We start from the raw sequence: 26,011 nt of genomic DNA on the forward strand, positions 1-26,011 counted from the left end.
ATTTCCTAGGGACAGCTCATCACTTAAGCTTATTTCTACAGCTGGCTGTGCTTGGAACTGACAACAGAGAAATTTTAATGAGTTTGACAGGGAAAGGACACCTACGCAGGATTTTTGGGTTTTCTCCACATAGGTTTCAGAAAATCTGATTTGGTTTCAGCACATTTCTTCATTGAGCCTACAGAAACAAACAAAACACTAGCAAGCCATCAGATTCTTCAATGAAAATGTATTTCACATTAAACACAATGAACACATCATGCACATGAGGCATCACCATGGTCACAATGGTGCTATGAGGCACAACAGATCACAACAAAACAAACATTTAGCAAAATAAAACTAAGAAAGATGGTGAGGCATTTTTTGAAAGTCAGGCCATGCTATCATTTTCTGTGTGCTTGTCATAAAAGGGATTTCCCCTGATATTCAAGATCAATGGCACTGCATTATTGGAGGCATGTATTTTATTTAATATATACACATACACAAACATACACAGTTTCCATAACTGATAAAGTCTTAAACTGTAGCTGGTTTTAAAAGCACATGAACAAGATTATTATTGAGACTTCTTTTTATCTCCTGGTTGCAAACCTCAGTCAGAATTATGGATCTTTTCCAAACTCTTTACTGTACAAGAGTTTCAAAGAAGTTTTCAAACAAAAAACAGTTTCAAAGGAGGTCATTTTAATCTGAAAGTCACATTTCACCACAAGAAACAAAATTAAGAAAACACATTATATGGCATAAAACACATGAAGTATACATTCTAGTGTCATTGTCCCTTGTTCAGATATTTTTATGTTGGTCTGTTAAAATGACATGTTGGGTCCAGTTCAGGGCCCCCTTGTTCCAGAGAACTATCATTTTCATTTGAGCCTGGTTTCATTAGAGTTGAGCAAACACAGGAGCAAACAAACAAGGGCCCCAAGGTCCAAGAGAAAAACGATAGCAACAACATGAAAACCAACCACCTGTGCATGAGCCCCACAAATCATTCAAGCTTCCTTCAGTCCAAAAGCTACTCGATGGCTTGGATATTTTAAGGGGTAACAATGACAAGATCCTTGCTAGATTCAGGTGCCCAAGTCTATAATAAAATGCATACGTGAACAGAAATCATTCCACATTGCTTAATAGTTTTCTTAATCAACCAGACAATATTATTCTGTCAGCCCCCCAAGGAGTAATATGGGGCAACGCATTTTGCAGGTGGCTAAGCTTAATAATAAGAAACAGCTTGATAGTAACTTCCAACAAATAAACCACAGAAAGGGGGAAAACCCTCTGGAATTTCTTCTAAACACAGACAGGGAGATAAGCAGCCCAAGTTCATTGTAAGTTTAAGTAGAGTTTGAGTCAATGTCTAGAATATTTACAGGAAAAGACATCTAAATGTTTATGTACTCCAACTTTGGGAATAAGAATGGTTATAAGGTGAATTTCCAACACAGAATCACCTGGGTTATTCAGAGGATCACTATGATAATAAAGTAGTATAGGAAGCACTTTATCAGCAGCTGAAGCTCATAAATAGAACTGTAACATGAAACTTTGCTAAAGCCCAACAAGGCCAATGTTTCAAGGTTTCGACCAAGAGTGGTTTCTACCAAGAGTGGCCAGTGTTTGACATACTAACTAGGGATACAGTTACATTTTCATCTAATAATTTGGAATCCAGTGATTTAGGACAACAGAAGCTTCTTCAGAGGACCAGCAGCTTGGATTTGACTACCAGCAGCTTCATGGGTTCTCCAAACACCACCTGTGTCAATCCAAAAACAAAACCAGATGAGATGAATGAAGAGACCACATTGTACCTATTCTTTCTCACTAAAATGATCACTCTGTCTGGAACTTTCTACCTTCTTGATAATTATATAGCAGTATCTTTCAATGGAAGAGCCTCAGCATTTTGGGTGGGACTATTCTATTAGGTGGCCAAATTTTCTGCAGGATACTTAATGTCCCAAGCTCTGCTTTCCAAATGGTATTGCTGCCCCTAGCCACTGTGACAACAAAAACCAACACATTTTAAGATTTCAGTGCAGAACTTATTATTTTTTTTTTTTAATTTTTTTTTCAACATTTATTTATTTTTGGGACAGAGAGAGACAGAGCATGAATGGGGGAGGTGCAGAGAGAGAGGGAGACACAGAATCGGAAACAGGCTCCAGGCTCTGAGCCATCAGCCCAGAGCCCGACGCGGGGCTCGAACTCACGGACCGCGAGATCGTGACCTGGCTGAAGTCGGACGCTTAACCGACTGCGCCACCCAGGCGCCCCCAGAACTTATTTTAAGAAGCCAAATGCAGTCAAAACAAACAACAAAACACATGCTTATTTATGTTCACTTGTATCCTATCCTTGATTTTAAGTTTTTAATTCAGTTAACGTACAGTGTTATATTAGTTTCAGGTGTACAATATAGTGACTCAAAACTTCCATACATCACTCGGTGCCCATCAGAACCGGTGCACTCCATAATCCCCATACCCTATTTCCCCCATCTCCACCGACCCCTGCTTTCCCCTCTGGTAACCATCAGTTTATTCCCTATAGTTCAGAGTCTGTTTCTTGGTTTGTCCCTTTTTCTCCTCCTTGCTCATTTGTTTTGTTTCTTAAATTTCACATGTGAGTGACATCATATGGTATTTGTCTTTTTCCGACTGAGTTATTTCACTGAGCATAATACTGACACAGTTTATTCTAAATGTTACCTGTCATACATTCCCTTTTACGTGTCAAAGGGCCACAAGTGCTTTCCTAAGAACCGAGAGAAGTGAACTCTTAAGATGCACTATCTACAGCTGATAGCTGAGCACAGGAAGATGTATGCAAAATACAGTGACCTTTGGCCATGTGCCCTCCCCAACCTGTGTCCTCATTTTGATTTTATTTATTTAAGTAATCTCTGCACCCACTGTGGGGCTTGAACTCATGACTCCGAGATCGAGAGTCACATGCTCCTCCAACTGAGCCACCCAGGTGCCCCAAAATAGACTTTACTTTTTTAAAATAGGCTCTATGCACAACGTGGGGCTTGAACTCACAACCCCACGATCAACAGTCGTGTGCTCTTCTGACTGGGTCAGCCAGTCAGCCTGTGTTTCCTCATTTGAGAAAGAGAAAGATTGGACTAAGTCATATCAGGCATCGAAGCTGTGTTATAGGAGTGGAGCCTCATAAGAAACGAAGTGAGAGAATGCTGAGAATATAAAAATGTTTTCAAAGTCTAAAGTGGGAGGACAACTGGAATTAACTTACGAAAGGATTTGATGATAGATTCTAATTATGTTTTCGTTAATTAAAAAACAAGCCCCAAACTGAAGTAAATCCAATGTAAGGTGTGTATAACTAAATTACACAAACGCAGAGTGTTTATAACCCACTTCGACAAGAAAAAAGGCCAAAGGTGGGGAACAAAACCTTCAGGACACAAACTTCAGCTCTCCATCTGCCCACTCCCTCAGTGTGATCCAAGAATAGATGTTTGCTTGCAAAGATTCCAGAATGGGTCAAGAGAACAGCAAATCATTTGACCCAATGCTCATCATTATATATGAATGACTGCAGATAGAATGTGGAATGTCATTGAGTAAAACTAGGGGAGAAATTCACTTTATTAATACCACCTTGTACCACTATTACGGTATTCTCTTTGCCTCTAAAAATGGTGCTACTCCAGATAGATGGTTGGTCAAGCTTGTAGCAGTGCTTCTCAACACACACACCACACACCCACCCACACACCCCCAACAGCAGGGTGGGCATGGAGGGGTGTGGCACTGAAGACTCTCATACAAAGGATTCACTTGAAATCCATCTCAATTATTGTGTGCGCTGCAATATATACCATATACAGGTTTCCTCCCATCTGAAAGAATGTTCCTATGAAACCTTTTGTAAGCAGAAATGCCGCAAGGTGAAGAAGCAATTAATTACTACTAACTCATATGGAAAAATTTTTGAGTGTTCCCAGACCCCCAAAATAACCTCTTAGGCTTTTCTTTTACCTTAGGATGTATCTTGCTAATGGATGTGCAAAATAATATGAGAGAAAGCACAGATGTTCGCAGACACAGTGCAAAGCTATGGCGGCTGAATGCTGAGTGCAGCTCTCAGGAAGGAGTTTGACGGAGCCACTGTCCCCGTGCAGGGTGCATGCTGCCTCTCGAACAGCTCACTCCAAGACAAACACTGAAGGCTGTTTTTGCATTTTGCCTTTTTTTTGTAAAAGTGAAAAATCTCTTTGCACTACTTTCAGTTAATGCAAACAGGTAGTAATGCAGGTCTTTCATAAACTACATTTGGCATAATGTTAAGTTTTGAAAAATGAGTGATACCTGTATTCATATTCACATTTGTATTTTTCAAATAAAACTGACCATTCAGGACACTGAGTGATGTTTATCCCATCTTTACAAACCCCACTTGGAGAGGTATAAATTTAGACTATAATCAAAGGACCGGACTGTACCTTTCATTAAAGAGATGTATTTGTCAACAGAAGGTGTTCAGAGTATTTTCTTGGCCAGGACTGTTAAATCCTTCAATCAAGTTTTTATTACAGTCATCCAGGCTGAGATTTTCACTGGATCGCTTGGGGTACATGGGCGGGCCAGTGAAATCTAGGAGATCTTGAAGTGCTCGGGCATTACCAGTTCCATTTTGGTCCAGAGACACCCCAGGAATCATTTCACTTACTGGTGAAAATTCTGGGATGGAGATAAGCTCTTCCTTTGAAACAGGACTGGGATGGGGGGAAGGGAGGGACAGTGAAGGAGGGAGGCAGAGAAAAATATGAAAATTAATTCTATTTACAATATTCTGTTACACTACTTTTCGAGAGAAGATGGATTTAGAGACAAAGCTGGTGTGAAACACACTATAAAAAACACAAGTTATTTCAAATCTGAGACATTGAGAGATAGAAGCCCCCCTCCCAAGGAAAAACAAGGGAAGTGGACTGGGCAGGGCTGTGAAGGCCAAGCTCACACTGCCCACAGGAAGAAAGAAAATAAAAACCACAGGTACCAGCACTCTACTGCAGAGAAGCCAACCACTTCCAAAACCTTCAAAATGGGAAACCCAAACAGAAAGCAAACGTTAGAAGTTAAAACAGAGCTGAGGAAGGGCCCTAATCAGCACCAGGGTTCCTGGTGCCGTTTCTCTTTAGCAGTGCTATCTTGGACAAGCTGTTTTTGCTCCCTGCCAGCCGCAGTTTCCACTGCTGTACAACGAGATGAACAATCATTTCTCCCTATCGGGGTTCCTGTGAGCATGACGTGATCATACTGAGGAAGTCTGTGCAGCCTTCAGTAAATGTTCAGTTTAGGTGGGGGCCATTGTTAAGAAGGACCCCACCATGCACCCAGTCACCTGCAGAGCAAATCTCTCCCATGCTCCCTCTCTAAAGTGAGGCCCCACTCTACCCTGACTTATCTAGCTCCTGCCCAGTGGGTGTGGCGCTCTCTCTCTCTTCAACCTAGAGATGGAAGGAGTTTCATAGCTGTGTCAACCACAGGCCTAGCTCAGATGAGGTGGGCTGGGATGTGAGGTCCTGACACTGGGAGTCTTTCTTAATAGCCAGAGTAAGGTTGCTGCCAAGTTTGTCTGTTCTTTTCTTCCTTGATAAGATCTGAGAGAAGAATCTACAAAAACCAGCTGAACTGAAGAAACTGAGAAAATCCATTTCCCTCACACTCAACCTAGTTATGAGGCAGTAGAAGACCTAACACCACTTGTGGTGGCTGGAGCCTGGACAAACTGCCCCATTAGCAGAAGCACCCACCCTATCTCCACCTTGCCTCACCTCCATTCCCTGGCCTTCAACAGCTGGTCAGATCGTGAGGAGGAGAAAATGCTACAAGCTTGGGTGCAACCTCCAAGAGTCACCTTTCTTTAAATGCAGAGGTGACCACAGGAGAACTCGGAGTACACACTGAGCCCCTTCACTTTCTTGAACCCTGGCTGATGCTGTGTCTTATCATCTTCCCCACACCCAGAGACATAAGGAATAAGTAGAGGTAGGTTCAACACGGGGAGGGGGAGAGATGCTGTGTTAATGTTTAAGATGCCTCTGCTGTTTCACCCTAGGGCCTAAGGAGACGGACAGCAATGGAGGCAAGGGTTGTCTCCATAGAATTTGCTCTACTGGTGATGGGGTGCTGGACCCTGGGTTTGTACATATCTGGCTTAAGGCCAGGGTGCACAAGCTAGGACATTTACAATCACTGTGCCCTAGGAAAGACCCTCCTCCCCAGACCCCACCCCCAAAGAGAAAGCTGAGAATTCACAGCCAAGGAGAAAAGGTTAACCTCTGGCCACTTGGAGCTCTGGCAGAACTTTTGTAAAACACTGTCACTGCCTCCTGGCTCAGGTAGCTGCCCCCACTCCAACTGCCCTGTCCAAGGCTCTCTGTTTCAGTGTCTCTGTCTCAACCACATGCTAACTGAATTTGCCTTTTGTCTGAGATTAATTTGTCAGGTGAATTGTTTAAGATTTTAGTATCTGGAATCAGATTAGATCTTTTATCAAGTCTCCAATGACAAGACTACTTAAACATAAGACACTGGACACAGTGAGTCCTGTTGGTGCCCCACTCAGACCCCATTGATGTGTAGGCGCATCCGTCTCCCAGCTGCACAGAGAGCTGGCTGCTAATAGCTCATAGCTGCCACCCTTTCTCTGGACAACTGCCTTTGGCTGACAGGAGTCCTATGCCCACAGAAGTTATAACTGCATCCCTACCTTGGGTGACCACACTCAATGGCTGATGGGTAGAGTGGCACGAAGGCCGCCTCCCTTAATCAGACCACCCTCTAGTGGAAATTCATCCTCCAGAGCTCCCATAGGACCAGCTAAAACAGAATCCTTGCTTAGCGACTTCCCCTGCTTCATACTCCTTCCCACCCTCCACTTGCTTGTGAGAACTCTTTCCCGATAAATCCCATGCCTTAGAATACCTGTCTCAGGCTCTACTTCTAAAGAACCTGACCCAACACACTAATACACCACTGATAGCTTTTGTGAATGGCAATCAAACCTCCTTTAGTTGATTTAGGTATGTAAAAGATGAAAAAATCAACAAAGAGGTAGTGGAGGTGTTTGCAGAAGAGATGAGGCTCACATGCAAAATAAACCAGCTTACCTCACATCCATAGACTGAACTTCTTCAGTTGAGTCATCCAGGCTGTTTGATTTCCCATCAAGGGTGTCTAGATGAACAAGTCCCCCAACTGGTTTAAGCCCATTAGAGAAAACGTCTCGAGGAAAAGTTTCTGGGGCAGTACGCCCCACACCATTAACTTCCTGGCAGGTGTTCAACCCATTTATTTCTGATTGAGAACAAAAAGTCATTCTGTTAATCATAAAATACCAGAACAATGAAATAGCAGGGGAATATATATTGAGACAATTAATTTAATCCTCTGCTTTACCAACAGTCCAACATCCTTTTGCAAAAAGAACCCGATGTCATCAGCTTCAGAGAGAAAAGAAGACAAATGACATCATCAGTGTCTGTGCAGGGCTCATGACCCACCCAGGAGGCTTGGTGTCATATACTGTGCAGGTCCCCAGGCTCTGTGTAGCATTTTCTTGGGACCCAAGGCAAAGGAGAAATGTAGAGTACCTCTGAGATGGACATGCCTTTCTGACTTTGGCTGCCATGATATATTCACATCTAAGGAGGGGTTTTCTTTGAGAGAGAGAGAGAGAGACAGAGGGAGGGAGGGAGAGGGAGGAAGAGCACAGAAAGAGAGAGAGCATGAATGAGAATCCCAAGCGGGCTCCACACTCAGTGAAGAGTCTGATGTGGGGCTTGATCCCATGACCCTGGGATCATGACTTGAGCCTGAATCAAGAGTTGGGACAGTCAACCAACTGAGCCACTCAGGTGCCCCTCACATCTAATGAGTTTTAAGTATACATGAGAGAGAAGAGCTGGACTATCCAGCTCTCCTGTCTGGAAGACAGGAGAAACCACTGTAGAATAGCAGAATCGGTTCTGAATAGAACCTGATCAGCTGTTAACCTCCCTGGAAACTAGCATGGGACTGCAGATGGCCAGCTTCCTGTGCTGGGACTATTAAAGTAACCGAGGATCCCAGAGCTTTCTGAATGGACCTGACAGACCTGTACTGGAGATGGAGACTCCCCCAGGAGGAAAACTACACAGCACCCTTACAGGAACAATGCTCTTAAGACCCACGGGTGCTCATCCCCGCAGGAAGTGCTTTGAGCCCTCACCTGCTGAAAGGAAGAACCCAAGAACCAGCCCTCACACTCACCTATTTTGTTCGGGACAACTGGTTTTGTCTTATTTTCCACATACACAGGCAAGTGAAGCTCTACTTTTGGGTCTTCTTTCTAAAAACAGAGGGAAGGATGACTTTACATACAAAGACAAGAACTTTTGAAAAGCATCAAAGGATATTCAGAACTGTGCTGAACCATCTGCCTATTCCATGCTAATTCTTTGAATCTTCTGGGCTTATTACAAGTTAACTGTATTTCCCTTATCAATATGTCACCATTTTCTTTTTTATTCATGGACTACTGTGCCTCTCTCTGCATCCACAACCCAACTTCTCAAATTTTTTATTACCACCCTGTCTCTGAAACTCCTCTCTTAGACTCCTCTTTCCATCCAAGTACCTGTAGCCTCCTTAATCTAGCCACGAACAAAGCAGGAAGAGTTCATTTTTTCTGGCTGTTCCTCTCCAAGACCTACAATTCCACTGAACATACTGTGCCATTCTTTTCTCCTCAGTCCATAAACTATCAAAATGGCACTCTGAACACCTACCTTCACTTCTGGAGACACATCACTCTTCCTTGTTCTCTTCATGATTTCATCTATTCTCTGGAAACCAAAAAGGACCAGGTAAGAGGACTATAATACCAAATAAACATAAAAGCAGCTGGGTCTAAATGCGATTTTACATATCTCAGAAAACTCGTAAGAGAGAAACGTCAGGAGAGGATAATGAGTACAGAAAGGTTTCCATTGGTTTTGCAGATACACACCTCTGCCCTATGGACAAGGTCAAATGCTTGAAAAGTGAACTAGTATTTGGAATCGACATTCAGTTTATATCCCACCTTTTTCCTTCCTCTCCTTAGGTTACCTAAAAACAACAAATCACTACCTGCCATTCTAGAGGATCACCCTAGAGAAAGTGAGGGTGAGGTGCAGGTCATGAGGGGATGCCAGAGATTGGTCTCCTAGCTCCCAGACCTAATTCAGTACAAAGCTTAGGCTGGATCTAGGACACCACAGGAATGGAGCTTTATTTATAATCAGCCTCCTTAAACCCAACTTTATCCCTAATTACATTAAATGTAAATGGACAAAAGCACCCCAATGAAAAGCCAAATACCATCAAACTGGATTCAAATAACAAGTCTTAACTTTATGCTGTTTACAAGAGACATTCTTGTAAGGAAACACATAGGTTCAAAGTAAAAGGATGGAAAAATATTTACGATGCAGACAGTGAACATAAAAAGGCTGACAAAGTGGAAAAAAAAAGTCTGACAAAGTGGACTTTAATACAATTATTAATGGAGATAGAGATACATTAATGATAAAAGGGTCAATTTAACAGGAGAATTTAATAATCTGAAATATGTATTCACCTAACAGTAGAGCTTCAAAATGTTTAAAACAAAAGTTGATAGAACTGGAAGGAGAAATGGATAAATCCATAATCACAGAGAGAACTTTTAACACTCTTCTCTCAGTTACTAAGAGAACAAGATGACAGAAAACCAACAAAGATACAGAAGATGTGAACAGCACTATCAACAAACTTGACCTAATTAGACAATTCTAAGATCACTCTACCCAACAACTGCAGAACAGAACTGGATTTATTTCCTGTTCCTGCCTCACCCTAACTCCTCCTGATCCTGAGCCCTTACCTTCTTCCTCTCCAGGCGCTCCTGCTCAATCTGCAGCATGATCTGTTCTCTTTCTAGACGCATCTGTTTAGCTGCCTCCTGGGCCTTCGCTTCTGCTGCTTCCTTCTGATAGAAATAGGTAAACCAAGGCATAAACTTTACTAAGCTGAGAAAACACTGTAGTGGGATTCCCTGGGATATGCATGTGTTCTTCTACCTTATCAGCTACCTCAAAGTAGATGTTGTTCCAATATTCAGTGTGGATTTACACAGCCTGCTCTATGATGTAGTAGACACGGCTGGGCCTCACTCATATACTCTGGGTTCACCATGCAAATTACCTGCAGACAGTTTCCATACTGCCTGCCAAGGTTTTTCTGTGTCTGAGGGTAGTCTCTGGCCATGTGCACATGGCTAGGTGTTTCAGAAAGTTAATTACCCAAGGAGTGACCTTCAACCATGAGAGATAGAAGTTGGCAGATAAACAATCCAGTTTCCTCACCCCTCAGAGAGACAATTCTAAGGCATATTCCACAGTCTCTGAGAGAGTCCCAAAGGCATTAGCTCCCAGTGGTCCACAGTAAGCCACTCATCAGTACACTTATACTGGCTTTCCTCTCACTCTCCTACCAGCTTGCTGGGATCTTCTCCCAAATAAACTCCTGGCACCCAAATTCTCATCCCAGGATCTTCCTTCTGGGGAATGTGAACTGACATACAGCAAACATTACAAACTTCACTTTTATTGCCCACAGTAACTCATATTTAATAACCGGCCCAGTTAGTTTAAGAGAAAACTTCAAGCAAACATTATGAATCATTCAAATTTAACTAATTTTACCTAATATTAACTAAAGCTCTTGAGGAGAGTCCATATGAAGACTTATACTATACCTGCTTTTCAATCATGGCTTTTTCTTGCTTTTCTTTTTCTTGTTTTTCCTTTTCTTGCTCTTCTTTTAACAACAGCTCCTCCTTAGCCTTCCTCTTAGCCTCCACTTCTGCCTTTCTTTTTTCTTCCTCTTCCTGACGTTTCTTTTCCTCCTCCTGCTTACGGGCTTCCTCTTCTAGGCGAAGCCTTTCCTCCTCTGCCTTTCTTTTCAATTCCTCTCTCTCCAGCCTTTTGAGAACATAACTGTTGTTAGAAGTTGATGACATGCTCAAAAGGCAAACTGCCAAAGAACTGTGTGCCAACAGGAGAGCATAACACACGGCACACAGACGTGTGAACTTGTATTAGCATCCACTCAAGAAATTGACTCATCCTTCCCGGAAAGCAACTTCAGTCTATACGTTATAAAAAAAATTAACCAGGGTTGACTTTAAATTCTGTTACACAAAGAGTAATGATGTACTTATTTGAGAACACACCATAATGAAGACATAAATGCTCCCTAGTTAATCTACGAATGACCACAGTCCCACCATTCTTACTTAATGACAATTCTTTGAAAAACTAAGTGAAATAAATATTTAAACCTAATTGAAGCTGAAAAAAAACTAGAAATGTCTCAATGGCTACAACTGTGCCAGTTGGCAACTTAAAGAGCAGTGACTATGTGCTCAATAAGTTTACTTTGGGTTCTAACTGCTGTGTTAGTTCTGAAGCGGCAAGTAGAAGAAAGTATTCACCAGAACTCTTATATTTAATATAGAAATGCAAACATCTATTTCTCATTTGTATTACCAATATTTAAAAATCTTTTAGCTTTTATTCTTTGCTATATGAAAATTAAATGACATTTAGACATTTTTCATCCACAGACGAACAGTTGATGATATAATGCTAAAGAGCTCCAAGCAGTGAGGGAAAACCCTATGAAGTCTAAGCAGTTGTTTTTACATTTCTAACATTCTTCCTAGTCACAAGTGTGTCGCTTTCCTCATCTACGAAAAAATGTGAGTAATCATACTCATATTGCAGTGCGTTACTGAATGACAATGTGACATATGGGCAAGATCATGACTGTACCTGATTGTACCACTCACTGTGTGCCCCTTCCTTGGAAAGTCACTCAACATTTCTGATGCCCATTAAAAAAATAATAAAACAGGAATAGCTATGCTACTGGGTCCATGACATCATTGTGAGAACTAAATGATATAATGTAAGGGAAGCACTTGGCACAATACCTGGCCCTAAGAAGATTCTCAAATGCACGCCCTTGTAAGCATATCTATAAATCTGTATGCTTTTCAGACATCACCTTTATACAAAAGCAGGGGTCACTAACTTACTGGGGTATTGTTACATTTTTATAAAAAGTCAGGACTTAAAAAGGATATCCTGCAGGAACTGTGGAGGCAATTAGCCTATATGTCACCAAAGAAATATTTACATTTTTTTAACGTTTATTTATTTTTGAGAGAGAGAGTGAGCATGAGTTGGGGAGGGGCAGAGAGAGGGAGACAGAGGATCCAAAGAAGGCTCTTCACTGTAAGCACAGAGTCTGATGTAGGGCTCAAACTCACAAACTGTGAGATCATGACCTGAGCTGAAATCAAGAGTCGGATGCTTAAATGACTGAGCCACCCAGACGCCCCACCCCACCCCCGCCAAAGAAATATTTTAAAAGGTAAAGAGATATGTAGAGACATTAGCCCAGGACTATAATAGTATGTAACATATTCTATATTTGCCAAGACTGTGATGCCTAAAAGCACTGCTGGAACAACGGAAATTATTAACAAATATTCTAGGGAACTCTGGACAAGAGCATTATGGGGCCTAATCAGAAAAAAACTCCAGTTCTTAGATTCCTCAATGGAAGACTAAGTATGTCTAACACAAGATTATCAAAATGTCAATAACAAAGTTTATCCTAAGATTAAACAGGACACTATTTTAGTTCCTAACCCTCACCTGATGAGATGGTTTTAATTGTCCCCAAGGAACTAATACATAAAGGACACAGTGTTTATGAATTAATGCACAAGCTACTTCATCTTTAGCTTCAGGATCTGAAAAGCATTCTGTTTCTTCTGTTTCACCATGAGGACCTCAGAGGTGCCCAATGCATACACAAACAGTAAGTAACACATCCCCTTGGGCTCCATAATCTCTATCATTGTGCACAACACATATTCCTCCTCCCCACAGGCCCATTAGCTCTACCTTGTCCCTCCTGTTACAGACAGAATACCCTCCATTAACCAAACTCTGCTTTCCCCAAAGTAGGTCAAAACTAGCTTCCCGCGTGAAACCGAGTCCCTCAATATCCTCTCCAAGGATGAGTATTCTTTATCTGCTTAAAAAAACAGACAACATGGATTTGGTCATTTCTCCACAGTCATGCTGCTGCAGACTGCCCCACCCCCTTGCCCTTGCCATCATTACCAAGTTCCTTCTGGAGTTCACAACTCCAGAACTGCATGCAGTTCTGTCACCCCTCTGTTTTTATTCCTGTCACCTACTCCAAACCCATCCTCCTTCCTTGCCAGGGAGAAAGTACCAAAAACCTATGCATCATGGTAATCATTCAACATTTAGCAGATGCATCCTTTATCCCTGTCACTGGCCGCTGGTGAGGGTCTTGCACATCTCTGACACATGCTCAGCCTTGAACTACTTACTCAATCTGTGGGCAAGGATGGGGGTTTTGCTATTCTCTCCTGTGTGCTTAAAAGTTTTCATTAAAAAAACAAAAAACAAAAAACAAAAAACAGGCCTTCCTAAAGAAGGAAGAAAGAGCTCAGATACACAACCTAACCTTACGCCTTAAGGAGCTGGAAAAAGAACAGCAAATAAAACCCAAAACCAGCAGAAGACAGGAAATAATAAAGATTAGAGCAGAAATTAAGGCTATCGAAACCAAAAGAAAAAAAAAAAACAGTAGAACAGATCAATGAAACCAGAAGCTGGTTCTTTGAAAGAATTAACAAAATTGATAAACCACTAGCCAGTTTGGTCAAGGAAAAAAAAGGAAAGGACCCAAATAAGTAAAATCAAGAATGAAAGAGAAATCACAACCAACACAACAGAAATAAAAACAATAATAAGAGAATATTATGAGCAATTATATGCCAATAAAACGGGCAATCTGGAAGAAATGGACAAATTCCTAGAAACATATACACTACCAAAACTAAAACAGGAAGAAATAGAAAATTTAAACAGACCCATAACCAGTAAGGAAATCAAATTAGTAATGAAAAATCTGCCAAAAACAAGAGTCCAGGACCAGATGGCTTTCCAGGGGAATTCTACCAAACATTTAAGAGTTAATACCTATTCTCTTGAAACTGTTCCAAAAAATAGAAATGGAAGGAAAACTTCCAAAGTCTTTCTATGAAGTCAGCATTACCTTGATTCCAAAACCAGATAGAGACCACACTAAAAAAGAGAACTATAGACCAATTTCCCTGATGAACGTGGATGCAAAAATCCTCAACAAGGTATCAGCCAACTGGATCCAACAATACATTAAAAAAATCACCCACCACGACCAAGTGGGATTTATACCTGGGATGCAGGGCGGGTTCAATATCCGCAAAACAATTAACGTGACTCATCACATCAGTAAAAGAAAGGACAAGAACCATATGATCCTCTCAATAGATGCAGAGAAAGCATTTGACAAAATACAGTATCCTTTCTTGATAAAAACCCTCAAGAAAGTAGGGATAGAAGGATCATACCTTGAGATCATAAAAGCCATATATGAATGACCCAACGCTAATGTCATCTTCAACGGGGAAAAACTGAGAGCTTTCCCTCTAAGGTCAGGAACAAGACAGGGATGTCCACTCTCGCCACTGTTATTCAACATAGTATTGGAAGTCTTAGCCTCTGCAACCAGACAACACAAAGAAATAAAAGGCATCCAAATCGGCCAAGAGGAGGTCAAACTTTCACTCTTCACAGATGACATGATACTCTGTATGGAAAACATAAAAGATTCCACCAAAAAACTGCTAGAACTGATTCATGAATTCAGCAAAGTTGCAGGATATAAACTCAATGCACAGAAATCGGTTGCATTCCTATACACCAACAATGAAGTGACAGAGAAATCAAGGAATCGATCCCATTTACAGTTGCACCAAAACCCATAAAATACTTAGGAATAAATCTAACCAAAGAGGTGAAAAATCTATACACTGAAAACTATAGAAAGCTTATGAAAGAAACTGAAGAAGACACAAAGAAATGGAAAAAGATTCCATGCTCCTGGATAGGAAGAACAAATATTGTTAAAATGTCAATACTCCCCAAAGTAATCTACATATTCAGTGCAATCCCTATCAAAGTAACACCAGCATTCTTCACAGAGCTAGAGCAAATAATCCTAAAATTTGTATGGAACCAGAAAAGACCCCAAATAGCCAAAGCAATCTTGAAAAAGAAAACCAAAGCAGGAGGCATCACAATCCCAGACTTCAAGCTATACTAGAAAGCTGTAATCATCAAGACAGTATGGTATTGGCACAAGAACAGACACTCAGATCAATGGAACAGAATAGAGAACCCAGAAATGGACCCACAAACGTATGGGCAACTAATCTTTGACAAAGCAGGAAAGACTAGCCAATGGAATAAAGACAGTCTCTTCAGCAAGTGGTGCTGGGAAAACTGGACAGCGACATGCAGAAGAATGAACCTGGGCCACTTTCTTACACCATACACAAAAATAAACTCGAAATGGATGAAAGACCTCAATGTAAGACAGGAAGCCATCAAAATCCTCGAGGAGAAAGCAGGCAAAAACCTCTTTGATCTTGCCCGCAGCAATTTCTTACTCAACATGTCTCTGGAGGCAAGGGAAACAAAAGCAAAAATGAACTACTGGGACCTCATCAAAATAAAAAGCTTCTGCACAGCGAAGGAAACCATCAGCAAAACTAAAAGGCAACTGACAGAATGGGAGAAGATGTTTGCAAATGACATATCAGATAAAGGGTTAGTATCCAAAATCTACAAAGAACTTATCAAACTCAACACCCAAAAAACAAATAATCCAGTGAAGAAATGGGCAAAAGACTTGAATAGACACTTCTCCAAAGAAGATATCCAGACGGCCAACTGACACATGAAAAAATGCTCAACATTACTCATCATCAGGGAAATACAAATCAAAACCACAATGAGATACCACCTTACACCTGTCAGAATGGCTAACATGAACAACTCAGGCAACAACAGATGTTGGCGAGGATGCGGAGAAAGAGGATCTCTTTTGCACTGCTGGTGGGAATGCAAACTGGTGCAGCCACTCTGGAAAACAGTGTGGAGGTTCCTCAAAAAACTAAAAATAGAACTAGCCTATGACCCAGTAATTACACAACCAGGCATCTATCCATGGGATACAGGTGTGCTGTTTTGAAGGGACACATGCACCCCCATGTTTATAGCAGCACTATCCACAATAGCCTAAGTATGGAAAGAGCCCAAATGTCCGTCGATGGATGAATGGATAAAGAAGATGTGGTATATATATACAACAGAGAATTACTCGGCAATCAAAAAGAAGGAAATCTTGCCATTTGCAACTACGTGGATGGAACTGAAGGGTATTATGCTAAGTGAAATTAGTCAGTCAGAGAAAGACAAAAATCATATGACTTCACTCATATGAGGATTTTAAGAGACAAAACAGATGAACATAAGGGAAGGGAAACAAAAATCATATAAAAACAGGGAGGGGGACAAAAGAGACTCATAAATATGGAGAACAAACTGAGGGTTGCTGGAGGGGTTGTGGGAGGGGGAAAGGGCTAAATGGGTAAGGGGCATTAATGAATCTACTCCTGAAATCATTGCTTCACTATAAACTAATTTGGATGTAAATTTTAAAAAATAAAAAATAAAGTTAAATTATAAAAAACAAAAACAAAAAACTTCATCTTCCACATCTGAACTTCCCCTTCTTTGATCTGCCCTCAACCTGTCCTTCAGCACCTTCTCTCCTGACCTGCCCCGAGGAGTGCTGTGTGGTCACTTGCATCCGTTCCCTCTTCTCTCTCAGTGTCCCAGGCCTCTGACCTCCTTCTGAACATTGTGGGGCTGGCATGGAAGCCACTCTGCTGCCCAGTTCCAAGCCTGGGTGGCCTCCCTGACCACTTGCGCCCCTCCTGGACTGCCAGCATTCATGAGAGTAAGGCCCACACAAGGCCTGGCCTCAGCTGCCACTCCAACCTTTTACCCTCATTTCTCAGATCCTTGTGGAAACAGTCTGAACTTCTACCTTTTCTCAGTCTTCAACATCCTCTTTAGTTGATGGCATCACCAACCGCTTTCAGACAAGATTGGGGTCACCTGATCTGGGCTTCCTTATCTTCTCTTCTCTGTGGCACTACTGGTCAGAAAATTTCCCCTTTCTTCCTCTGCTTAGATGTGAAAGACTATAAATGCCACCACTTGTGCTATGAATCCCACGGCCTCCAGCACCTGTGTTCCTCCCACTATCCCCCTCTCTTCCTTTCATCAGCTCACCCTTAAACATGTGCTTTTCCATGGCCGGCAAACACTCAGGTCTCAAGCATCCCAAACAACTCTCCTCCACCCCCACCCCCCTCCGCTCACAGCCTCCTAACATGCCACTGATGTTCAGAGCCTCTGCCCTCTCACCTCCAAGCTGGCTCATGTCTCCACCCTTCTCCATGGTTTCCCTCTAAAATCTCAGCTCGTCTTCTAACCTTGAGACCAACAGCCTTTCCTCAATCTTAGCATATTGTGCAGGTATAGACAGCATTAAATGTCCCTCCTGCAAGACCTTGCCACAGCCCTGCATGTGTGAGGCTGTGTCGCCCTAGCTCTCCCTTCCTGCCTCGACTGCTGCTGTATCCATCACCACTGTTATCCAGTCCCAGGCTGTCTGGTACTTTCCTTTCTTGCTACCCACATGGTGCTATGCAAAGCTTCCTATCCTGGCAAGAGAGAGGAAAATCAGTTTGGGGTCAAGGGTATTGCTCTTATTTTTACCTACGCCCCAGGCATTGACTCCATTTCCCATCATGTGGATATTTCATGGGCACTTTAAACTTGATTTATATAAAATCAAATGGATAGGGGTACCTGGGTGGCTAAGCTGGTTAAGCATCTGACTCTTGATTTCAGCTCAGGTCATGATCTCATGGTTTGTGAGATGGAACCTCAAGTCAGGCTCTGTGCTAACAGCATGGAGCCTGCTTGGGATTCTCTCTCTTCCTTGCTCTTGCGTGCATGGGCTCTCTCTCTCTCTCTCTCTCTCAAAATAAGTAAGTAAACAATAAAAAAAAAACCCAAATGGATAGTTGTTGTCCTCTAAAACCAATTCCTTCTGTCCTTCATTTATCTTTTATTGGGTGTACCATTCTCCTAAGTCCTTAGAATCAAATGCTAGCATTGACTTTGAATGAACCCGTTTCTGTTGATTTGTGCAAGTCTGCAGACTGTAGCTGGACCACCTGTCTTGAATTCACACTCACTTTTCCAGGTCCATCTTCAACATACTGCATTAGCCCTTGCCTTCTCTTAAGCCGTGCCTGCAATGGCTTCTTAGTTGGGCCTCTTTCACCTTCTCTGCTTTTCTCATACATTTACTGAATGGCAGTACCAGTGGTCCAAAGACTGTACCCCAGCCTTTTAAAGGTGCATAGTAGGGGCGCCTGGGTGGCTCAGTCGGTTAAGCATCCGACTTCAGCTCAGGTCACGATCTCGCGGTCCGCGAGTTTGAGCCCCGCGTCGGGCTCTGGGCTGATGGCTCAGAGCCTGGAGCCTGCTTCCGATTCTGTGTCTCCCTCTCTCTCTGCCCCTCCCCCGTTCATGCTGTGTTTCTCTCTGTCTCAAAAATAAATAAATGTTAAAAAAAATTTTTTTAAATAAAGGTGCATACTAGGGGGAAGCATGTCTATGAACAGAGAAGGCTATGTTAGTCAGCTGAACAGCTGGGCTCAGGAAGGGTAAAGAGTAGGTGAGTTCAGTTCTCTCCCAGGTGCAGGCCAGAAAGGCTACAGAGAGGGAGCAAGGCTTGACTTAGGTCTGGAGAAAGGAAGATGTGTCTGGTGAGAAGAAGCAGGAGTCCACGTGGAGCAAAGGAAAAGCAGAGATGTAGAGGTGTGGCACCACATGATCGGCGCATGTCAGGGAGCTCTGCAGGCTGGTACCCAGGTTGCTGGAGGCAAAGGGACACATGGTGGCAGGTCATGGCCATGAAGGGTGGGCACCATCCTCCTGATGGGTTTAGATGGCCTATGTGGGCAGGGAATTGCTGGTTTATTAAAGGATGGGAGCAGGACAATGACACTCAAATATGAGAACAGTCACTGGGGACCCAGTGTAGAGAGTGGACAAACTCCTGCTCTGAGCAGAGAGGTCAGCTGGGATGCCACAGACAAAGTCCAGATGAGAAACAACAGGGGCCAGAGCTCAGAGGAGAGGAATGGCTGGAGGGAAAGGGAGAGGAGACAAATGCCAAAGAGGCAGCCCAGAGAGACCTGACAAGTGACCTTCTGACAAGGTCAAAAAACCTGACATTTGAAAACGAGGAGGAAGGGGAGGAAGGAGTTGAGAGCTGGCGCTGAGACTTCTGATTTTGGTGCCTGGAGAAATGGGAGTACAGAGCTTATGAAAGGAAAAGGAAGTATGGGAAAAAACTAATGATGAATTTGAGATGCACATGGGACATACTCAAATGAAATCATAAGGCATTTGGGATGTTCTCTAGACCACTGCTATCCAAGAGAACTTTCTGTGATGAGGGAGATGTTCTAAAGATTTGTCATCCAATATGGTAGCTACTAGCCATGTAGCTATTGAGCACTTAAAATCTGGCTAGTACACCCGAAGAACTGAATTTTACTTCATTTTAGTGAATTTGCATCTTGGTAGCCACATGGGACTAGAGGCTATTGTAGCGGACAGTGCAGGCCTAGCAAGACACTGGGCCATAGGCGCAGATTCAGAGGTCACCACTGTATATGTGTTAGAGCCTCCCTTGTACCAGGAAGTACTGAAGGTTTACAAAACAAGATGAAATTAGCTTCAGAAACAGATGGTAAATGAGGCAAAGGGAAAACGAGGGTAGAAGGGAGATGAGGACACAGTTGGTTTAGCACACAAGATGCTCAACATGAAACTGCTGTGTGAAATGTGAGCTGAGGAAAATGGCTGATCAAGAGGGAGGACCGTTGCTCAGGGAGGGCTTGTCAGGTGAAGCTGGCCAAGGAGCGAGGGCTGGGAGCCCAGGCAACAAGTGAGGGGATAAGGGGCAGACAGAGGAGATGGAGAAGGAGAGGCCAAACAAGCAAGGGCAATCTTGACAAGGTCAAAGTCAACATAGAAATGGATTAGGAGTCTGGCAATTAGGAGGAATGATGAGCATGAGGTCTGAACATGAGTTGAGGAAATACAGACGGGAAGTACAATCAGTTCTTTCAGGAGCTGGACTGTACAGGAAATGTGAGAGAGAGAGAGGATGATCGCTGGTAAGTAAAGAGCTTCATCTTCCTAAGCATACAGCCACAAAAACGTTACTTCCTGCTCAGAACCTGCAATCACCAAGGCCTGTCATTTGAGGTCCTGAGATTCATCTTTACCTCCTGTGACCTCTCTTCGCACATTTTATGGCCCACTCAAACCAGCCCAAAGACACCACTCAACAGAAAGATCTGTCACTGTTGACCAAAAGGCTGGAGGTGGGAAAATCATCAGAAGTACAGAATCTGAAGAAAAGACAAGTTAAGACCGAGCCCCCACCCTTAAAAAAAATCAGCAAACCTGTATTTAAAGATCACAAAAGATTTGCCAAGGTCACTTAAGGATGAAGGCTATTCTATTATTTATCACTCTGAATTGAGTACCAGTCTTGAAGTGGTGCAGCATGGCTTGCTTCCTGTAAAGTTAATTCTCTAAATCACACTGGACTGTACTCTGTGATTATCCTGAAAGCTTCCTTATCAATTTAATGATAAAATCTACCTTGTCTTCCAACATGCATTTTTCTCTGAACACAAAGATCAGAAAACGCAGAACTGTCTGTACTCTGACCAAGTGCCCTGGTACTAACAATGCAGTGGTTCTCACACTTTGGTGAGCTACTGAAACAGGATGGGGCCTAGGACTGTGTGTTTCCATTGCCTTCCCTGTACAGTTTTGATACCCCCCCAAAATTTAGGAACCACTGCCATGATGTCTTCTGTTGTACTCCAGGACTGGAGTCCCTGTACTTTGTTGCTTGTGGATAATGATGTCAGCTTCCACCCCATCTAGTGGCCTCTGCTCCAACCCTCCTCCTTCTCACCTGGGGTTGCAAGTTGGGACAGTTTAAGGAAAAAAACATGATTTGGAAAGCAGAATCAAGATCTCTCCATCTGGAACCTTCTGTCTTGAAGGAGAACCTCATTTCATGAACTAAGTCCAAACTCCCTTGATAGTTCTATGAGGTCTGGCTGGTTCTAGAGTCCAAGAGGAGAATGGGAAGCCATTGGTAACATTTAGATCCGGGAGCTAGGCAGGAGTTTCCAGGTAATCTTAAAAGAGCAAAGTTCCATCAATGTTAATTACATCTAGTAGAAGAAGCAGTCTCCTGAATACCTGCCACGCAGACCTATTTTCTGTTAATCTTTTGTCAATACCCAAACTCTAGAAACAAAGGTAAGTTGCTCTTTCTACCACAGCCTTTTTTTTTTTATTTGAGAGAGAGGAAGAGAGCCTGAGAGAGTGTGTGTGCATGAGCAGGGGAGAGGGACAGAGGGAGAGGGAGAATCCCAAGCAGGCTCCATGCTCAGTGTTGACACAGGGCTCGAGCCCATGACTCTGGGATCACCGACCTGAGGTGAAATCAAGAGTCAGATGCTCAACCAACTGAGCCACCTAGGTGCTCTTCTACCCACAGCCCTTTACAGAAGATAGCAATGAAACTCTGAACAGCCCCATACCTGTCCTGTTCTTCCTTCTCCAGCCGTTCCTGCTCCTCCTGCTCTTTCTGTAGCCGGGCTTGTCGTCTCTTTTCAGCCAGGATCTTTGCAGCCTCTCCTGCATCAGTGGTGCCTGCCGTGGGCTTCCCTGAGGCTGCATCGGAGGAAAAGATCATGGGAAATGAAACAGTGATTGCACTCACATGAGTAAGCTGCCACTTGGAAACAAAAAATCCAACCCAATGGGTCATGGGAAATGCTGCCGGGACGAGCACAATCAGCCACTGACAAGTTGCAATGGGCCGGCTATGACCCTGAATGCATCTCCCAGTGGAGGGTAGTGGAAAGGTGAGGAGGAGAGACATGGTGGCTGGCACAACCCACAGGAGCCACCACAGTAGTGCCACTCTGGGTGAACTCACTGCATCTAGCACAGAAGCTTGAAGGACTGAAGGAAGACTTTCTCTGTGGGAAGTGCAGATGCTAGCTGGATGCAGCTCAACACCCCCATGAGCTTCCAAAGCCATGACCAGTGTCAGTCCCTCCTCCAGGGGACCCATAGGAGACCGAGGGGAAGGACTCAAGGGCAACGTGCAAGTCTGAGGAAAGAGCATGAGGTCATGAAGTTGTCCCAGGGAAACATCTCCTTCCCTCCCTCCTTCTCTCAAACATGAGACTCCCATGTGGATCCGGCGAGAGAGAGAACTAGCTTGGAAAAGCCAAGCTGCAGGCAGCATCAACAAGAAGGACCTACCTCCACTGCCCTCAGTCTTCCCTCCTGTGGCCAAATGCTTCTCCGTGACATGCTTGTCCACCACGTGCTTCTCTGGGGCTTCCTCCCCATGCAGGCCAGCTGCCTGCTGGGCCAGGGCACCCTCCCTTTCTTTATTGCTCTTCTCTTTCTCTGCTTTCCTCTTGGGTGTTTCCTGGCTGGGAAAGGTGGGAGAGCGGTACTTCACAGGAGACCCTGGGTATGGTGGCTTCACATTCTTTGGAGACTGTGGATAAGCTTTTGAAGTTGTCCTGGAAAACCAAAAACATGCCCAGACGATGACTACTGGGCCTAACCAGAGAACCCTCCCTCTGTTCATAAGATACTTGGTTCCAAAAAGCTGAACAATTTCATCCTTCAAGAAGAACAAATGGAAGGCTTAGCACACACTCAAAAGTCCTCAAAGTACCAACACACTGTAACAGGAACATATGGAATCTACAAGGTATCCCTGGTGGAAGGGACACAATTTTAGGAAGCCCAGCTGGTAATGCCATGTCGTGACCTCATTTAAGTCTGACTGACAATGTAAGGATAAAAAGTGAGGCATTGTCATACCACTTTTCAGTTGAATACTAGGGTTGGATCTGGCTTCAGCATATGGCAATGGATGAGCTGGCTCTTTTTTTTTTTAATTGTGGCAAAAATATGTAACAAAATTTACCATCTTAGCCATTTTTAAGTGTACAGCTCAGTGTCATTAATACACTCACAAAGTGATACAACTATCACCACCAGCCATCCCCAAAACCACATACCCATTAAACACTAACTCCCTATGCCTGCGTCCCTCAGCCTCTAGTAACCACCCTTCTGTTTTCTGTCCATAGGAATCTTACTATTCCAGATACATCACAGAAGTGGGATCATATAGTATACGTATCCTTTTGTGTTTGGCTTATTTCACTCAACATAATGTCTTCAAAGTCCCCAGGTTCTTTTTATAAAAAAAATTCACCCATCGCTTCTCAGCCTTTTGGCTAAGATCAAGTGTATAAAAAAAAATTCACCTTTACTGAAATATGATTGATATCCAGTTCCTTTTTAAATGCTGAGGAAGAAACTCAGACAAAAGGTGGGGAGAGGAGGTGTCTTTCTTTTGAGGTTATCAAGGTTTAAAAGAATCTCTCCTGTTATTGGAAAGATGTGAAAGCTGAGGACAAGCCTATTGTCACTCAGGGAAATAACACTTCGTTAAAATGCAGGAGCCTATGGGGGAGCCTGGGTGGCTCAGTCGGTTAAGTGTCCGACTTCAGCTCAGGTCATGATCTCGTGGTTCATGAGTACAAGCCCTGCACTGGGCTCTGTGCTCACAGCTCGGACCCTGGAGCCTGCTTCAGATTCTGTGTCTCCCTCTCTCTCTGCCCCTCCCCTCCTCTTGCTTTGGTCTCTCTCTCTCTCAAAAATAAATAAACATTAAAAAAACATTTTAAAAAATGCAGGAGCCTATCTTATGTCTGTTGAAGGAGCTTCAGAAGCTGGGTTTACCCAGATGTTTGCTCAAGGAGGTAGCATTTGCCGAGTTCCTTTATGAAGAACATACAGTAATCTGTATATAAATTATAAATTGTCATTCTTGATCCTGTAGCAGATTGAACCATATGAAACTGCCAATATTCAAGTGTTTTTGATCTATGAAAACAGCAAGAAAAACAGCCATTCAACATAATATTAAAGGCCCATTTATTACCACAGGCTTAAAGAGTTACCTGATCAGATCCTGGTGGTAAGGGAAAACTATGATTAAATCAACACTGTACTTGGCCTTCAGCTGAAAAATCCTCAAGTGGTATGCGGATTAGGTAAGATACAGGCCAGTTTTCCAATGACGCTCTCATGCTAAAATGCCAACTCTGAGTGCCCAGGAAAACATCTTCTCTTAGTAAAAGCCAGACTGAAGGCCACACAATATTGTGATCACCTGACCTGATTAATACAACTTGAACCTGATTTGAAATTTTTTAAAATTTAAATTCAAGTTAGTTAACATACAGTGTAGTATTGTTTTCAGGAGTAGAACCCAGTGATTCATCACTTACATATTATACCCAGTGCTCATTCCAACAAGTGCCCTCCTTAATGCCCATCACCCATTTTACTAAAAAAATAAAAATAAAAATAAAAATGTCATGGTCATGGAGAAGAAAGGCTGAAGAGCTGTTCAAAGTTAAAGGAGACTAAGGAGACAAAACAACTAAATGCAGTGTGGGAGCCAGTGTTGGATCCCGGACTGGGGAAAAAGTGTTATAAGCGATCTCGCTGGGACAACTAGCAAAAGTTGCATATAGACTGTAAATTAAGTAACAATAACATGTCAAAATTAAAATTTCTGATTTTTATAATTGTACTGTGGTTACACAAAAGAACCTCTTCGTTCCTGGGGGTAAAGGGTCATGATGTCTTCAACTTACTCTCAAATGTTCTGGGGGAAAAAATCAGTGTGTGTGTGTGTGTCTATAGAGAGTGAACGTGAGTGAGTTGGGGGATGGGAATGATAAAGCAAATATGGCTAAACATTAATAGGATGAAAGGCATACAGGAATTCTCTGTTCTAGTCTTGCAATTCTTCTGTAGGGCTGAGAGGATTTAAAAATAAAAAGGTGGGGCACCTGGGTGGCTCAGTCAGTTGAGCATCTGACTCTTGGTTTGGGTTCAGGTCATGATTTTACAGTTCATAAGTTTTGAGCCCTGCACCGGGCTCTGCACTGGCAGCACAGAGCCTGATTGGGATTCCCTCTCCCTCATTCTCTGCCCTTCTCCTGCTCTCTCTCTCTCAAAATAAAAAAAAAAAAACACTTTTTAAATAAAAAATAAATAAGCTTTTAAAAACTGATCTAAACTCAAATTATCCTCTAGTAAAACTGAAAAAGTACAGGATTATAGACTGGATAAATGTATAAGTATGGCTATGAGGAAGGAGCATAAGTTAACATTTGTGATTATCCTTTTCAAGAAAATGTGCAGATAAGAATGTAAAAACTTATTTGAGAACAATGGTGGTGGCAAAAACAACTGGTAAACTGTCAAGGCAGGAGCCCCGATCCACAGTAGACACTCATCTGTAGGCAGGAGTAACCATGCCATATATGCAGATGTATACAATGATGCCCAGTAATGACTGATTAAACATCTTCAACCATTGAAGGAATAGGCTGGCTCCAGGAATCTTCCATGAGCCCATGATTCTGAGTGGGAGGTACTTATTTGGGGCCATGCTGACAATCTGGTCTTAATTTTTCACTCATGTGGACACACAAAATCTACTTTGTTTCTCAAAATCCGTGATAAAGTGAAGTTAACCTAGGTTCCTGATACAAAATTGATCTCAGGCATGAGATTTCAAAGTGATTATCTTTGGCAGACTGTATTTTCTCGAGACGGTCACAAAAATATCTCTCCCGACTCAACATGATCTTTGGAGTTTCTTCCCCCATCCCACTGATTCTAGGTTGGCCTGACTGCTGTGACCAATAAAACAGAGCAGAGAAGGAA

General features: G+C 42.8%; 1 protein-coding gene across 15 annotated transcripts in view; it reads right to left on the bottom strand.

Annotated features, from left to right (window-relative positions):
* Window positions 1–214: 214 nt before the first annotated feature.
* MAP7D2 (MAP7 domain containing 2) overlaps window positions 215–26,011 on the bottom strand; it is a 106,665-nt gene continuing 80,868 nt past the window's right edge. For 14 of the 15 annotated variants that reach the window (XM_045470958.1, XM_045470957.1, XM_045470956.1 and 11 more), the window contains 9 exons: window positions 22,502–22,770; window positions 21,769–21,901; window positions 10,807–11,032; window positions 9,934–10,038; window positions 8,816–8,872; window positions 8,298–8,376; window positions 7,157–7,343; window positions 4,484–4,756; window positions 215–1,768 (listed from right to left, as the gene is read on the bottom strand). In XM_045470958.1, the coding sequence (XP_045326914.1) occupies window positions 4,507–4,756; window positions 7,157–7,343; window positions 8,298–8,376; window positions 8,816–8,872; window positions 9,934–10,038; window positions 10,807–11,032; window positions 21,769–21,901; window positions 22,502–22,770 (1,306 nt within the window). In that variant the 3' untranslated portion in view covers window positions 215–1,768; window positions 4,484–4,506. Of the gene's footprint in view, window positions 1,769–4,483; window positions 4,757–7,156; window positions 7,344–7,523; window positions 7,706–8,297; window positions 8,377–8,815; window positions 8,873–9,933; window positions 10,039–10,806; window positions 11,033–21,768; window positions 21,902–22,501; window positions 22,771–26,011 lie in introns of those variants that run through there. The other variant, XM_045470969.1, reaches the window with a different exon arrangement.

The sequence above is a fragment of the Leopardus geoffroyi genome, chromosome X, assembly GCF_018350155.1.
Source record: "Leopardus geoffroyi isolate Oge1 chromosome X, O.geoffroyi_Oge1_pat1.0, whole genome shotgun sequence".
NCBI lineage: Eukaryota > Metazoa > Chordata > Mammalia > Carnivora > Felidae > Leopardus > Leopardus geoffroyi.